The 16,941-nt window shown below is 42.9% G+C and overlaps 1 protein-coding gene across 3 annotated transcripts in view; it reads right to left on the reverse strand.

Moving 5' to 3' along the window:
• Positions 1-3,031: 3,031 nt before the first annotated feature.
• The window catches only part of S1PR2 (sphingosine-1-phosphate receptor 2), a 51,167-nt gene continuing 37,257 nt past the window's right edge, over positions 3,032-16,941 (reverse strand). For all 3 annotated transcript variants that reach the window (XM_066593564.1, XM_066593566.1, XM_066593565.1), the window contains one exon: positions 3,032-10,460. In XM_066593564.1, the coding sequence (XP_066449661.1) occupies positions 9,295-10,338 (1,044 nt within the window). In that variant the 5' untranslated portion in view covers positions 10,339-10,460 and the 3' untranslated portion in view covers positions 3,032-9,294. The remainder of the gene's footprint in view (positions 10,461-16,941) is intronic.

Genomic DNA, 16,941 nt, shown 5'->3' on the forward strand with positions numbered 1-16,941 from the left:
TATCAGAGCCCAGTGGGACACCTGAGTCTCTGGGCATCACCACTAGATGTTGACATAAGCTGTTATCAAAAACATCTATAAAAAATAGTGACATCAGTATAATAAAAGCCGAAAGCCTCTTTTACATTGCTGTGACTAAGAACATTTACCTTGAAACGCGTGAGTAGGTTTTTTGTGTGATGTAATTTGGTTGAACCTTCACCCTTGTACGACCGAGGACATTTCAAAACTTCCCAACAAGAACGTGGCAGTATTTTTTTAAAGCTGTTTAGAATTTTTTAAAATATTTTAGAATTTCCTACCCTGCTGGCATTTTGCCTTATTTTGATCCTTGCATTAATAGAACTTACTAAGACTGCCTGTCCACGGGATTTCTGGTATCTCGTGGTAGATCTCCGCCGCCCGGGAGCAGGAGCCAGCAGACAGATCTCTGCGGTGAGCCTATCTGACAGGCTCACTGCGGAGAATCGCAGCAATTCGCAGCATCCTGCGAATTGCCGGCCGCGAATGGAGAATCGCTGTGATTCTCCGCTCCTGGACAGGGGGTCTGCGCTTACCATAGCAAATTGGGTTTGGCGGATTATCGCTGCGGGGAATGCAATGCAAAAGCACCCGTGGACAGGCAGCCTGACAGTACCAATTTGGAACCAGTAGTGCTTCAGTTTTTTAACCTTAGAGGGGTTGTCCCCTTTGGACATTTGCTTTTCGTTAGAAGGCTCTCCTTACAATAAATGGGTCACAGGGTGTTCTGCTACTGAAATCCTTATAGATCAACTATGAACTGTGAGGGAAACCTGAGAGCAAGTGTTCAATATCCTTACAGCGCCACCACAGGGGAAATGAAGCATTGCATAACTGCCATTTGTCACGGAACCAGCTGCGCTGTGACTTCCAGGTTCTCTTCGATCTGGGGTGACAAAATCAGTGCGTCAATCCAGACCATACGACACGGCGGGCCATTCAGCACTGAACACTAGAGATGAGCAAGCATGCTTGTTCGAGCATTAGCATACTCGAAAGTACTCGTTACTCGAGCGAGCACCACGCAGTGCTCCCGTGCTGGAGAATTTTTCACACTCTCCTCCCCACATGTTTATTTTTTGCTAAAGTATATGCAAAATGAGTACAGTCTTGTTATATAGTGCGGATGGACAGGACCAGGGGCGTAACTATAGTAGGTGCAGGGGACGCAGTCGCACTCGGGCCCAGGAGCTTTAGGGGGCCCATAAGGCCTCTCTTCTCCATATAGGGAGCCTAATACTATAAATAAAACATTATAATTAGGGGCCCTGTTACACATTTTGCATTGGGGCCCAGGAGCTTTAAGTTACGCCTCTGGACAGGACACACATTAAATTGTTTTCAATGGAGCCGCGACTGCTGCCATGAATTGTTTTTCATGGAAGGCCTTTACATGTAAGTGGGTTTTTATATGTAAAGGTGTGACAGCTGCGGTAGGGAATTGAAGAATTCCTCTGCTGCATCTGTCACAGATGTGGCAGATGTAGCAGCAGGGAATTCTTTTTATTAGCGGGAATGAAGAAAGATCTGCCTTATATGTAAAGCCCTTCCATGAAAAACAATTCAGGGGTATCGGCAGACCATTGTTTTCAATGGAGCCGCCGGCAGCAGCCGTGGCTCCATTGAAAAATGCTCAAGGCTCCCATTGACTTCAATGGGGTTCGTTACTCGAAATCAGCTCTCGAGCATTACAAAAAGCTCGGCTCGAGTAACGAGCACCGGAGCATTTTGGTGCTCGCTCATCTCTACTGAACACCAAGGAACTAATATATCCCTCTGCTGCCATCGCTGATAGGCTGACTGGATTGCCATTTTACCCCGTCAGTCTATTATAGTTGTAGGGTATATAAGCCAGTCCTTTAGGCCTAAGGACATCGATTTATACTGTATGTATTCTGGTCACTTGCTGTGCCGGAGTATTTAGTGTTTAAGTACTATGAGGTTCCAGTATTAATTATTCGAGTTTCAGCCAGGTTATTCCCTCATCTTACCTAGGTTTAGTGTTCAGCGTAGTTGTTACCAGTTAGTCTCAGATCGGTGCCTGGTCTTTCTCCCATAGTAGGGTTGCCTTTTTGGAGCAGGTACTCCACTTGACGAACCAGTAAGGTACAAGCAGGCCTGGTGCATTTGTTCATATTGCTTCCTGTACTTCACACTACTTTATCCTCAGTAGTTTGAAAAGACTCATATTGTTGGTTACTGGTTCAATCCCATCTATTTCTCAGTAGCTTGTCACCTCCAGTTGTGCAAACTACTTGAACCTTTGACTTCTACAGGCTGTTCATGTAATGCATGGACATGTTCGATCCTCTAAAGGGAGAGACATTCTTTGTAGCTGCTTCCCACTCTGGCTATTTGGGTTGTAAACGGAGTACCTCCTCTTTTAAAGGGGTTTACATTTAGAAAAAAAGTGGGTGAAGTCTGAGGAGGACACAAAATAACAAGCTATGGCATACTGTACTAACCAGTCAGATGTCCTCCAGGTCTGTCTGAGCCACACGCATCCCCACTGCTCTGTAACCAGAAAGTTGCTGCAGTGGTTGTGTGCCGTTCACATGACCACTCAGCCAATCATGGGTTTCAGCAGTGCTGTGAGTCTGCCATATTGCAGAGGAGCTGATGGGGTGTTGAAGGAGGTCCCTTGACTAAAAGCATTGACCGCAACATCTAAGTGGTTAGGCGGATGTGATCATAGCTAGCTAGCAGCTATATCCCAAGCCAACTGCATACCTGCCCTCCCCTGATTTATGGTGTATAACTATGTCATAGGTCAGCAAGGACTCAAGGGGATTTTCCTGTTATAGGAAATAAACCAATACCGACTTCTCATCCCCTGGAAGTAAACAAGGACACTTCTCATTCAGTGATTGTAAGCAAAGATCTTGAAATGTCCGATGATTGGATTTGGAAAGTGTTTAAAAAAATTTGAAATGTTCAATTATGCAATGAAAAAACTAAATTTGTCCATTTTAGACTCTTTAAGGCAATAAAAACACTACAAAAAACAGCCTTAAAAAAGCACAAAGTTTTAATATACATTCCAAATATTGTAACAAACATACATCAGCAAAAATTGCACCATGAGAAAGATATTACATTTATACAAAAACGTGTAGTGTCTATAAGTGGAGAAGGGCAACGTGAACAGTTCATAAACGCTGGAAGTCAGAATGTGTGACACAGCCGTCCAGACGGATGAGCGATGGCGTTACGGTCACACCGCCTGGCTGACAAGCCGGATGTACCCGAAAGACGGAACGCTCTAGTACCGTTCATGAAAGAAGACACAAAATACTGGAAATGTTTGTACCGTTCCTAATGCTGACACATAAACTTATATATTAATGTACATATATACAAACACATATACGCAAAAGCAAAATGAATTAGCGGACTTAAATAGTGGTATATGGAGTAAACGGTGTAGGGGACAAAATGGAAAGCGGCATTGTGTCTACCACCATATTTTATTCGCGTCTTGAAGGAACACTCCGGGCAAAGCTGATACATTTATGTTATGCCTAGTGCAGGGCCTGATAGGTGGGGCACAATACAAGAATTCTCTTATGGTGTTCTTAGCATCCTCCTTTTATGCTCCGCCCCCTTAGGTCCTTAAAAGTGGTTGTCAAGTTTTTAAAAAGTTCTCCAAATAACGCTAATAATAACCCATCCACTTACTAAGGTAAGGCCGATTTCACATCTGCGTTCCGCTGCAGATCCGGCTCAAAAGACTGGAAGATGAAGCACTGCATGTAGCGCTTTTTCTTCCAGCCAAAAGCCGGGCAGCTGAGCGGAAACCAAGTGGGGTCCATTCGGCATTGTTTGGTTCCGTCTTGAGGCTGAGACGTATGGACGAGGGAATTCTCATTTCCTGCTTCCCGAACGGAGCAGGAAACCGGAACCCAGTTTAAACACAACCACCAACGGGGTGACGCGTGAGAATTTTGTTCATTAGTCACTAACCCCTTGATTTCAGCTCACCTAAAAATAGTCGCTGGTTGGTTGATTCATTATTGTCTGGTGTAAACAGGTAATTCTTTGTCTTTCAACGACCAGCCAAAGCAGGGAGGTGTTCGCTTCAGCAACTGTGTGAACACCTCGCTGTTGCGACCCCGTGGTTCCTAGGGGGCTGTACATTGTTGTATTTGATCTTTTCTTCCCTCTACTGTCATTTGTTCCCAATTTTATGAAGCAAATGGGACTGGATGGTGAATGAGAAGAGATTTACCTTCCAGAAAAAAAAACCCTCAACGTCTCATCTGGTTATGATGGAGCAATTCTACTTGGTCAAGCATAAGGGTCGAATTATTTTACCCATTCCCCGCTGTTTTTATTTCATGGAACATGTTTGGGGGTCAGAGCACAGGCCACATAACACCACCTGCCATTAGTTCTCTCTGGCTGACAACTGGTGGGGGTTTCTGAGAAGCTTTCGAGCATTGTCCATGGGACTGATTGGACAACTGCAGTGCCTTGTGCGTAGGCCCAGCTGTCGGCTAGGGATTAGACATTAGGTGGAAGAAGCAATGTCATGAAAACTAGGGAGAGGGGTGGTTTTTTTTTAAGTACAACATATAGTTGGAACTGTTGTGGCCTATAAAGCAAGAGTCCCCAACGTGTTCCCAACAGCTCGAGATCCACATGCCACCTTAAAAAATGTAAATGTTTATTAAAAAAGGGGTTTATGAGATAAGCGAAATGAAATATTGCCCTTCTTGGGCTGTTTAAGGTATTGCAGCTCAATTCTATTCACTTGAGCTACAATACCAGACACAGCCATATGATCAAAAGTGGCACTATTTTCGGAAAAAATGTAGGCTTCTTATCTAATCTCATGCAACTTCTAATTACTAATAAATAAAAAAGCAATGATGAAGCAGAGAACTTTACAAGTATGATTGCGCTGGTCCAAAGTCTTGGTCATACTGGTAACACTGACCCAGTGTATAGTGTTCAGCCTGGTGTCAACTGTCGGTTTGGTTCTGACACTGGCACCATGGGATCTATGATGGTATTGATGCATGATAGTATCTGTAGCTTACAGGAGCCCAAATAGTCATATGTGGATCCCGAGCCACTGGCTTATAGTAACCCTCTGGTCCAGGGAGAAAATTCTGTCCCCAGACAAGAGGGGTAATATTACCTGCTGCTGTTCTTCCCTGTCAGTGTTCCTCCAATAAGCACATTCGGGACCCCGTTTTTGGCCATCCAAGATGACCACCGCAATTTTCTAGCTACCTAATGCACACTGTGCACTGCTCTCTGATTGGCCAGTGTTGATCATGTGAGCGATATTGGTCAATCAGAGAACAGATATGGTGTATTGGTAGTCTAACATTACATATTGTGGGGATTAAATAGTCTGAAAATTGCGTCAGCCATCTTGGACAGCCGAAAACAGACCTGGAACCAGTCACAGCACTGAAGACCAACAGCGGGTAGTATAACTGCCCCCTCGGGTCCCGAGACAAGATTCTGATCTAAATCCGGAGGGTCACGTTAAATAAATAATGGAATTTCTAAATACAGAGTTGAGCAATGCCTTGGTGCGGTCCCCACCTCTACGGCGAATTTGGATTCCAATTATTTCACTTTGTTGAAAACCTATATTAACCCTTTTTATCCTATGATTAAATTTCCGTTACAGTACTTGGTAAAGTGTTTAATAACTCATATACATAGTATATAATTAGCATTTCTATTGCACAGCAGCCTATAGCTCGGACGTTAAAACATTGATTATACATAATATATGATGTGTGTATTTTTTAACTAATCTTTCTGTAGTCAGAGTTGAATAGTTTCTGACCGAACTTAAAGGGCCCGTCCATCTTTGTAACCACATCCAATGCACCAATGCATCTAAGATTAAAACATGAAGTAACTTTGCAAAAATGATTAAAATATTCTGCTATTTTGTGTATACAGCTACAAGGCAGATCTTTGCGTCTCTATGGTTACAGACTACAAACAACCCCTTTGTAGTCAGTTATACGTTACTCCAATCTCTTTGCCCTCCTTATGGTCTGTAGGTTAGCAAGAGAAAGGATGAGAGGTGGATGTTATGTTCATGCAAGGTGCAAATACACCGGCTCCACTTCCTGATTGTCGTCGGCGTGCCACAATAGTGGAGTAACCCATCACAGCAAGACCAGACTACACAGGGGTTGTTCGTAGTCTGTAACCATAGAAACGTATTGGAACTGCATACACGAAACAATAGAATTTTTTTTGTAAAGTTGTTTCATTTTGTATATAGTTGCTGTTTTGGAACAATTAAAAATAATATTTTTGATTTTAGATTACCTGAACAAAGAACGTTTAGGCTGGGTTCACACGCGGAAACCTCGCAGAATGTCTGCAGCGGGACCGCACAAAAAGTCTGTGAGCTTTCCGTAGCTGAAGTCCCGAGACGTTTGACGTGGGTTTTGAAAGCGGCTTATTCAGCTGCGGCCATCCCTCCCCATAGAGAGCCCGCAGCGGAATAGATGATACAAGTGACATGTTGCGGCTTTGAATTCTGCGCGGCATGTCAGTCTCAGCGTGGCTTGGCCGCAGCGGACTGTCCACAGCGTGTGGACGAGACTTTTGCAAATCTTGTCCACTTTGCTGCTTAGTCTCAGGCTTAAGATTGCAGGCGGAATTTCCATGCGTAAAGTCCACGGCAATTCCACCCCGTGTGAACCCAGCCGTAGGCTTTTGCATTGCATGACGCACATAGCCATGGAAAACACATTCTCACCTGTGGAAAGTACTTCTAATACTGGACTCATACTCTGGGAAAAAGCAGTAATAGCAATATAGGCCCAAGTGCATGTCATACTATATCAGGACTGGCAATGGTACACTAGGCTTGGGGGGGGGGGGGGGTCTATGCTCTAAGATTGTAGACCTGCATGTGGTGTATTCATGAAGTCTACTATGACTGTCATCCAACAGCCCACATATACATACCTGGGACCAGCCTCGCTACTTATACACAGGTCAACTTTCCCCCAGTTTGGTATTTTTGACTATACAGATGCTAGTCTTTAGAATGGCAGGACCAATTGAACAATGGACTGATATTCCTGATGGAACATGCTTCCAATTACACTACGGCTACATGGAAACAAAAAGTCACCAAGTCCCTTGCAACTCTTTTTCCATAGGAATACATTGAGACCTTGTTGCTGTAAACCTATGATTCTCCTGCTACTTGCAAGCAGCTGCCTGACACTGTGTAGCCTTAGCCTTTCAGCCTGCTGCAGCTTGAAACCTAGGCTCCTTTCTAAGAGCTGTAGCCTTGGACTCGGACTGTACTACAGATTTGGCTGAGCAGTACCCTAAAGCCCTGGAGATACAGTCCCTGGATGAAGATGGCTGCTAATTTTTGTGACCTAGTCTCCGTGGTTCAGATCATAATTCTGTCATTTGATATTTGTTGACATGAAGACTTTTTTTTCACTTCCATTTCCTGCTGGGATGAAAAAGTTCCCACAGGAAGTTTACGAGCGTGGCTCTGTTTTATGTCTATCCATAACAAACAGAGCCATTTTATTGGTGTGGCTGGACTGAGAATGAACAAATATTGTCAAGATGAGAAATCGCTTTTGTTGGCTTCTTTTTATATAAAAGTGGGTTTTATGAGCTAAGCAAAAAGGGTCTGCTTCCTCCTTCCCCTGAAACAGCGCCACTCTTGGCCAGAGGCTGTGTGTGATATTGCAGCTCATCTCTATTCACATTAATAAAGACCCACATATATATAGAATTTAGTCGTCTGGTGCCGAGCCAGACTATTTCCAAATGTATATGGGGGCGAATCAATTTTCCTCCAACATCATAGGATCAGGAAATTTCACTGCCTGGTCCTCTTATTCCCCTAAAGAAAACCCACCGGCGGATTGCCGCTTTCCTTCCTATACACATAAACATTTGGCTATGCTGAACATACATGTGTATGGAAGAGTCAGAAGCAGCTGTGAGTTGTTGAAGGTCTATAATGACTTTAAATATGAGCTGCAGTACCAGACATAGCCTATAGACAAGGGTGGCGCTGTTTGCAGAAAAAATAAAGCAAACTCTAAAAGCTCCAATAAAATCAATTACAATATATTCAATATTTTAAAAAAGCTTTGGTCCTTATTTTAATTTCTAGTGAAATAGTCGTAATAAGGACTTCCTTACACAGTAACTAATCGGAACTATTTTTAGATGATAGAAGTCACTGACATCAGAAAGACTTTGATGAAAGGAGTTGTATTTTTATACGAATATAAGTTTCACAACCTTTAACACATTACAACAGGATGCTAGCTATGGTCTAGAAGACGGGGCAAATTTCCATTCTCAAGGGAGGAAATATAAAATGAGCCTCTGAAGTAATTACCAAAATTCCTAAATTGATACAATTTAAAAAAAATAAGCCTGTATGCATTAAATAAAGCCGCATACACTCTTGTCAATGCTAGTGATTGGTGCGAGAGCTATTCTTCCTATAACCTGTAACAATACTGTACATTGCCGAAATCATGCCAACTAGTGGTTCTTTCCCATCATCAAAAATACTGACTTGAGTAAACATTTTTTTTTATGGTGGAGAAAACGGGCATATTTATACGAAAAATGTTGACCATCTATTGTGGCAACAGCAATTTTTGTATCAGCTTTAAGTGCAATATAAATTATAATTAAAGAGCTAAGATATATGATAAATGTCTGAAAGGTCAAATATGTTGAGATAGTAATCGCTTAAAGGAAATTCCTGTCTAAAAGCTTAGGGGTAGTGAAGGTCATTTACTGATATTAGTGTGCAGCGGGGGTTCTGGGTTCTTTTCCTTTTTAATTATGTAGTTAAAAATGTGAAAATGTGCTTCTTAACTATCAGTAATCATCTCAAAAGCAATGAGATTCCCTACTTGGTAACACCATTCGTTAAATAGGACTTGCTTGTCTCTTTTTGTACTTATTTTTGGAGTGTCAAGTCCCTCCCATCACATTACTCTTCTTGCCCAGGTCTACTTATATGTTCTTCACATTCCATTCGGCCAGACTTATTGTTTTACTTCAACTGCAAACATAAATGAGAGTGCTAAGTTATCTCAAGAGCTTTTCATTGTAAGGACTAAGGTCCTGAAACCTGGCAGAAAGAAGAGCTTCAGGCCCAAAATGTAAGATATCACCGATATACCTGCCGAAATCTTACTCGAATTGCACCTAATAACTTCCAATTGAACTTCATGATAGTACGGTCCTTCTTGTCCAGAAAGCATTGAAACCTTATAACGCTCCTAATCACACAAACGTATTGCAGTCCTTTATGACTGGTGACGTGGGATAATCGTGTTTTTGTGTGCAACGTTCTAAAGAACTGGAACTACGTAAATGGAGCATGCATTTCTCAGCATTTCTGTCCTTTTGGGCCTTGTTCCAGCAACAAAGCACCCTTAAAAATTCCCTTCTCATGTCTTTACTCCTCATTGTATAGATAATAGGGTTCAATGCCGAATTCAAGGTGGCCACCCCAAAGAAGTAGTCAGCTTTGTAGAGAATGTGGCAAGAGTTCACGTCACAAGCCACGTCCATAAGGAGAATAGTGAAAGCTGGAAGCCAGCAGAGAATAAAAACTCCAAGGACTATTGTAACTGTCTTCAGAAGGGCAAGAGTCTGTGGTGCAGCTATCTCCGCATGGCTTGACTTGACAATACAATATATGCGGACATATAAAATCACAATGGAAATGAGAATAATAGTGAAGATAGTAACTACGAACAAATTGTAGTTTTTGGCATAGAGCGGGAAGACGGTGGAACATTTGTCCAAGTTTCCGATACAGTTCCAGCCAATGATAGGTAAACCTCCGATGACCATTGAAATAACCCAACAAGCTCCTATCAAGATGATCATCCTACAGTTCCTGTCGCTGCTGTAGACTTTGACTTTAATGATAGCGACGTGTCTTTCGATGGCTATAGCCAACAGACTAAAGACGGAGGCAGCCAGAGTTGTGAAAGCTGTGCCCTCACGAATAAACCAGGCCACAGGAGTTAGCGTGAAGGTCGTTTTACCAGATAGCAAGATATTAGCAATGTAGGCACATCCGGTGAGAAGATCAGAAAATGCCAAATTCCCGATGAAGAAAAACATGGCAGAGTGGAACTTCTTGTTGCGCCAAACTGAAATAAGGACGAGGATGTTCTCCAGGATAATGATACAGCAAATGATGATGAAGATCACGGAGATGACATCTCGAGAATGGCTGTCTCTTTTGATTCTTTTAGTAAAGTTATAGTGTTCACAGATCTTGGACACATTCAGGTACTGCTTGTAGATGCTCATCCTGGCTGTTTAGGTGACCTAAAATTGGTCAATAGTTCAACAAAGGATCAATGGTGGAGCAGCGGATGAATACTGTTTAGTCCATTCTCTGCTTTTCTTAGAGATATCTTCTCTGGTGTGATCTAAAATATATATAAAATACAATAATGAGCATCAAATAGATATAACACAGCAGTGACATGTTATATACTGTATAGGGCAATGCCGAGCTGACTTAGCAAGAGGCCTAAAAATTTACATAGTTGGACCCTTTCGACCAAGCAGCCTGACTCTAAGAAACATTGTGAAAGGGAATGTGTCATTAGAAAATGATATATCGTATAAAACACGTTTTTTTATGTCAAATATATTGTTTAAGAATTGTTGGCAATTTCTTTTTTTTGTTCTTTTGCCAAGAACAAAAAAAAAAAAGAACAAGATGGCTAGATACAATCCAGGCCACCACCAACATGTCAATGGCGGAACTGAAAGAAGCCGTGAAAGCGTGGAGAACATTGATCCATGGTTTGACTGAAGATCGGAGGCGACTGAACGGATAATCTTTATCATCTTTTTTTACATTTTTGATTTCACAATGTATGTGTCAAAAAAATCCTAAATTTCTGCAGTTGTCACTCCGCCCACTTACCCTTACACAGGGCAGTTGTCTCAATGACTTTTCCTCCTTTGTTTTCACACAGGAGTGATAGTAGGGAGACCGTATCCGGTTTCCCACCTCGATTCACTGCAAACAGGCAGTTGTTCATAGATGAATGACTGCCTGTTTACATGGCCCAACCGGTGCTTGGTTTCTAGATGTTTTAAAAACCAAGTGACTCCGAGAAGTAAGTAATTCTCACTCAGTGCCCTGTTGGCGGTTGTGTGTACATGGGTCGGCTATTGCCAAAAGTCGCTGTTTCCACTGATTATTTGAGCAATAATCGCTCCACGCAAAGGTACCTAAAGCCTAATGATAGTATGTTACTTCCTATACTGTTGAGTAAACTTTTCTGCAGTCATCTAATTATCATCTCAGGCAGGATTACAATGAAAAGTGACACCTCTACATAGATAACATTGGCTGCAGTATTCACAGTAGCTGATGGTCACAGTTCACCTCCTCCCCTGCTAGTAAAATGACTCCCCACTATGCTTCTATTACACTTTCTGCTCTGACTGCAATGAAGACAATGTTATCAATATCTGTCTCGACTGTAGTGAGTGCGGGAGCTAAGAACAGCCCAATCGCTGGGGGCCCCAAGCAGCAGAACTCAGCAGATCAACTATTGATGTCCTATGCTAAGGGTAGGTCTTTAATAGTACAAGGGGTAAACGTTATGGAAAACCCCTTCAATGCCTAATTGCAGGAGAGACAGATACTTGGAACCTGGCAAAAAAGCACCGCTAGGTGATGGTACTCATGATATGGAGTAATAGGAGGAGTTATTATGTAGATGTAATATTAGAAGTTATATGTAGTAGTAATAGGAGGAGTCATATGTACCGTGTTTCACCGAAAATAAGACCCTCTATTATATTCATTTTTGTCTCAAAAGAGGCACAGGTTCTTATTTTCAGGCGGTGTCTTATACTCACCTAGGAGGCGTCGTTTGAATCCCTCCCGCTGCACTCCGGCAGGCTTACATGTCCTCCTCAACACCGACGGAGCATCTCTTGCTGGTGACGGGGCTTGAATACCCACCTCCAGCAAGTGATTGCTCTGATTGGTTAAGGAGCAACACCTCAGCCAATCAAAGCCAGCGCTCGATGGACCAATTACAGCCATTCAATGATGTCATTCAATGAATGGCTGTGATTGGTTCATCGAGCGCCAACTAGCAGGAGCGATATGTAGTAGTAATAGGAGAAGTTATATAGAGTAATAATAGGAGGAGTTATATGTAGTACTAATAGTTATATGGAGTAATAGGAGGAGTTATATGGAGTAGTAATAGGAGGAGCTATATGGAGTAATAGGAGGAGTTATATGGAGTAGTAATAGGAGGAGCTATATGTAGTAGTAATAGGAGAAGTTATATAGAGTAGTAATAGGAGAAGTTATATAGAGTACTAATAGTTATATGGAGTAATAGGAGGAGTTATATGGAGTAATAGGAGGAGTTATATGGAGTAATAGGAGTTATATGGAGTAGTAATAGGAGGAGCTATAAGTAGAAATAATAGGAGGAGCTATAAGTAGTAGAAATAGGAGGAGTTATATGTGGAAATAATAGCATAGAGTCACAGGAGTACGTTACTACTAGAGATACTAGGCATCTTATCATTCTAGTGACATACCTGGCTGCCTCCAAGGTGTGATGTGACTGCTTAGTGTTGTCTTGCTGGCTGTTTTGTATATGTGGGTGTAAGAGTCGTCAGCCCCCGCTATGTGAATAAACTGGAAATACACACTACATCATCAAGACATCAGACATTCGGGGACTTCCTACGTTTATAGATATTCGTGAGGATTTCTCACTCACTTCTCCTTTATCAGATGCCACGTGTGGCATGATGACGCCGCGGGTACATGCTGCAGAAGATATGACAAGATCTACACTATCTGGGCATCTGTCGCGTCATGGTGGTATTTAAGGATGCGGCAGAGGAATTGTATGCATCGCTGTTAACCCTTAGCTTCCTCGTGGTTTCCTGTTTGTTCAGATCCACTTCTTACCAGTTATTCTACTTTCTCTGTTACTTAATGAGGTTATTTCTGTTTAAAGTATATTCAGAGGTAGCGGTCATAGGACCCTTTTGTATGGGACATCCTGTCGGGCGCAGCTGCCCGACAGGTCATCCCAGCAATTATCCTTCCAGTGCTTTTTCACATCGCTCTTGCCCACTCGCCTCCATTCACAGTGGACAGCCAGTTGTCCATAGATGAACAACTACCGGTTCACACGGGCTGATCTGTCGTTCAGTCTTCTTGCATGCAGAAACTGAATGATGAACTAGTAGCAAACAAATTTTCATTTGTCATTGAGTCAGGGGTATACATTTACACTGAATGATAATTTTATGATTTGTCGGCCCATGTAAAAGGGTGCATGTTGTATTTTTTTCTGACCACTGGAAATTTCTCAGATTTTCGCAAATCGTGGCAAAATCTCAAAATTTTTGCTGTGATTTTGCAGTAGTCAGGCTACGAGACAGAATAATCTGTGGGTGTCTTGAGGTTTTTTAGTCTTACACTGTCTGGCTTTTAGGTTTGGCCATTAATATGATTCTGCCCATTCATTTTAGTAGGCAGTGGGGGTCTTAGCCCCCGGACCCCGCCAATTACTACTTCTGACTTATCACTATGATATGTCCGAATTTTAAAAAAAGTTTAGGTACCCTTTAAACTTTTCTTGTTGATACAACTCCATTTACAATTCTGCCTGTTGTCACATGCTTGTCGACAGACCCGCCCATTAGCTGAGTTCTTATACTGCAGGGAGAAGTTACTTTTTGCTACATCAGATGTCAAGACAAGCCTTCTCAGAATGCAAATCACTAGACCAAGTTCTGGTTAGACACTGAGCTAGCAGTGCATGCTGGGAGATGAAGTTATGGACTCTATAATAGGTTGCAACTAAGGAGAAATAAGAGTCAACATTTTTAGGTAGACTGAAGATATTGTCCATGATGATTTCACACAAATCCGGGTGTGATGTCACTTATGTGCTATGTGCTCTGAGCCAATCAGATATCTTTCCCCAGCTACCCCCTCCCACAGCACGCAGTCACAAAAGAGAAGTAGAACAAGCAGTTGCATCCCCTTTCTCTCTGCAGTCTATTGACTATTATTGCAAACTAATTATTGGGAGTGGATGATGATTATACGTCTGTCCTCTTTTATCTATGAGACGTCATTTCCAGAGTCGGAGATTACTGGGAAATTGCTGTCCTCTGATACGGTCATAAAATGCAGTGCAGATTATGACTCTGGTGTGCTGTTAGGGCCGGCTTCACACTGGAATAGTTCACTGTGTGCCGCCAATCGCCATGCACTATCTTGGCATGTATGCATGCGTAAAACACGCCAAAATAGAACATGCTGCAATCTTTTTTTGTACACGTATTTCGCACAATATGTGTGAGCCGCAACATGGGAGTCCATGGCCGCCTGCAGACAGGTGGAAATTTCGTGGCGGGATTTCCCGCGGAATTTCCACCCCTGGAAGCTGCCATAGGATTACGTTAACAAACGCAATCCTATGCAGACGGCCGCGATTTGGCCGCGCAAAATCTCGCGCAGCAAACAAATTGCGGCATGCTCTATAATACACTGTCATCACACGCCCGTGTGAAGGAGTTGTCTAACTCTGGTTGTCTGTCAGTAAGGTTTTGGAGATTGTATCAGCAGGAACATCAGTCAAAAGTGGAATGTGCAACCGTCAGTCAAAGGAGGGATCCGGAAGGGGCTGATTTGCCACAGAATTGTCTTGCAGCTCCTCCACACGGACATTCCACGGCATTTACAGTCGCAGCAAACTGGCTGAGATTTTGAAAATCTTGTCCACACGCGGCGGATATAATCAGCGCAAAAACCGGTGTGGAAATTGACATGCGGCGCGGAATTCAGTTCCGTGGCATGTCCATTTTATTGCCATTTCCGTTGCAGAATTCAACTCTTCTCAATGAGGGGGTGAATTCCGCACAGAAATACGCGATAAAACTCGCTTCAAAATCTGCACCAAATGGCGCGGTCATGGAGGCAGGCTGTCCGGTGCAAATCATCCCCTGTGTGGACCCAACCTTATATAAGAAGTGATATATCATATCTAGAGATGAGCGAGCACCCAAATGCTCGGGTCCGCGTTATTCGAGTCGAGCTTTTCATTTGGGCCCCATAGCAGTACCCTGCAAAGGTGCAACTAATCTTTAGTCCAGCAGTTGCAGTTGGTTCTGTAGCCTGTGGGGGTCCCAAAGGTTTCTCTACTCTCCCTATAAATGATGTGATAACTGGGGACCCTGTTGTAGATTTTGCATTACAGTTCTGGAACTTCAACTTAAGCCTCGTATAGCTGACATGTTATACCCAAACTTATGTCCTTATTCTTAAAGTCTTGTCTGGCTTAGAAAACCCATTTTCTGACACCTTATTACGGAGTTGATAGAGGGAAAGTCCTCATCTGTTGGCCATAGTGGAAAGCGAACATGAAGAGTGTCTCTCACTTTGGAGGACCTAGCCTGTCCTGCATTACACAGACAACCCATTGATTTGAATGGACACTGTGTAATACTCGATTTCACCTGTGGTGGCGTTGCAGGGAAATTGAACACTTACTGCCAAGTTTTCCCACAGATTACAGATGATCGTAATTCTAGGCTGCCATGCTATATAGGGCAGCAGGGGCGTAACTATAGAGGATGCAGGGGATGTGGTTGCACCCGGGCCCAGGAGCCTTGGGGGCCCATAAGGCCTCTCTTCTCCATATAGGAAGCCCAGTACTATGAATAAAGCATTATAGTTGGGGGCCCCGTTCCAGGTTTTGCATTGGGACCCAGGAGCTTCAAGTTACGCCTCTGTGCTAATGCCTCAGTGTCTAGTGCTAAATGACAGTTACGCCTCTGTAGAGTAGTATTACACTTATAGCTCTGTATGACCTATCAATGTGGCTGACATTTATGTGGACAATTTGACTTGTACCTATTGGATAATTATGGGGAAAGTGGCTAAACCGGAGAATTTGTTCTCGTTTTTAAGGTTGCACTGCAGCTGTCCCTGTTACTTAGAACTTTAATATTAAAGGGGTACTCCCATTTCAGTAGGTTATCCCCTATCCTGTGGATAGGAGATAACTTGCCAATCCGCCCAGCGTGTCCTGAAATTTTGACAACAGCAGTTGGGTGTGAGCGCCATGTCACCATTCACTTCAATGGGAACTGCCAGAGATTGTGGAGCGCTTGAACTCAGCTACCACTGGCATTTCCCATTAAAGTGGATGGCATGATGCCATGCATGTGCAGCCATTACTTTCACATCCTTATCAGGGGACTATTTAAGTATTTGCTTTCTCTACTTTCCTGTTCTGGTATTTTTAAAGTGCAAATTAATCCATGTCTGTGCCTTTTCTTATGTATGTATATGTAAACGCATGCTTCTTCAGATCTATTCCATTTAAACCTTAGGAATAACCCGAAGTAGGTTGGAAAGCTTGCTGTAACATCATGTATTTTCAGGGATGTGCCAGGGGCAATTTCTCCGGATCAGTGAGGATCCCAGTGGTTGGACCTCCATCCATTGGCAAGTTATCCCCTATCCTCTAGAAAGGGAATAACTTACTGAGATGGGAATATCCCTTTAACAACCAACACAGAGGTTACATATATTATGCATGCAGATACTATTGTATACATGTTAGTTGACAGAATACATGCCCCCCCCCCCCATTAGGCTAAAGGAAACAACATTTATTGAGCTGCTTCTGTTTTGTTTTGCAGAACGCTCCCGAGGCTGGTGGTGCCATATTGGCGGTAGGTGCCATTTACAGCTCTTCCCTATGCTGTGACATTATAGGATGAAGTCCATGATGTGACATTACAGTGCTCTTCCCCTGAGCCGCTGCTCTCTCCAGGCTGTCACTGTGAGTGGTTAAAATACAATAAAACAATTCAGTGCGGATACAGAGGGCA

This window comes from Eleutherodactylus coqui, chromosome 2 (assembly GCF_035609145.1).
Source record: "Eleutherodactylus coqui strain aEleCoq1 chromosome 2, aEleCoq1.hap1, whole genome shotgun sequence".
NCBI classification, from domain to species: domain Eukaryota; kingdom Metazoa; phylum Chordata; class Amphibia; order Anura; family Eleutherodactylidae; genus Eleutherodactylus; species Eleutherodactylus coqui.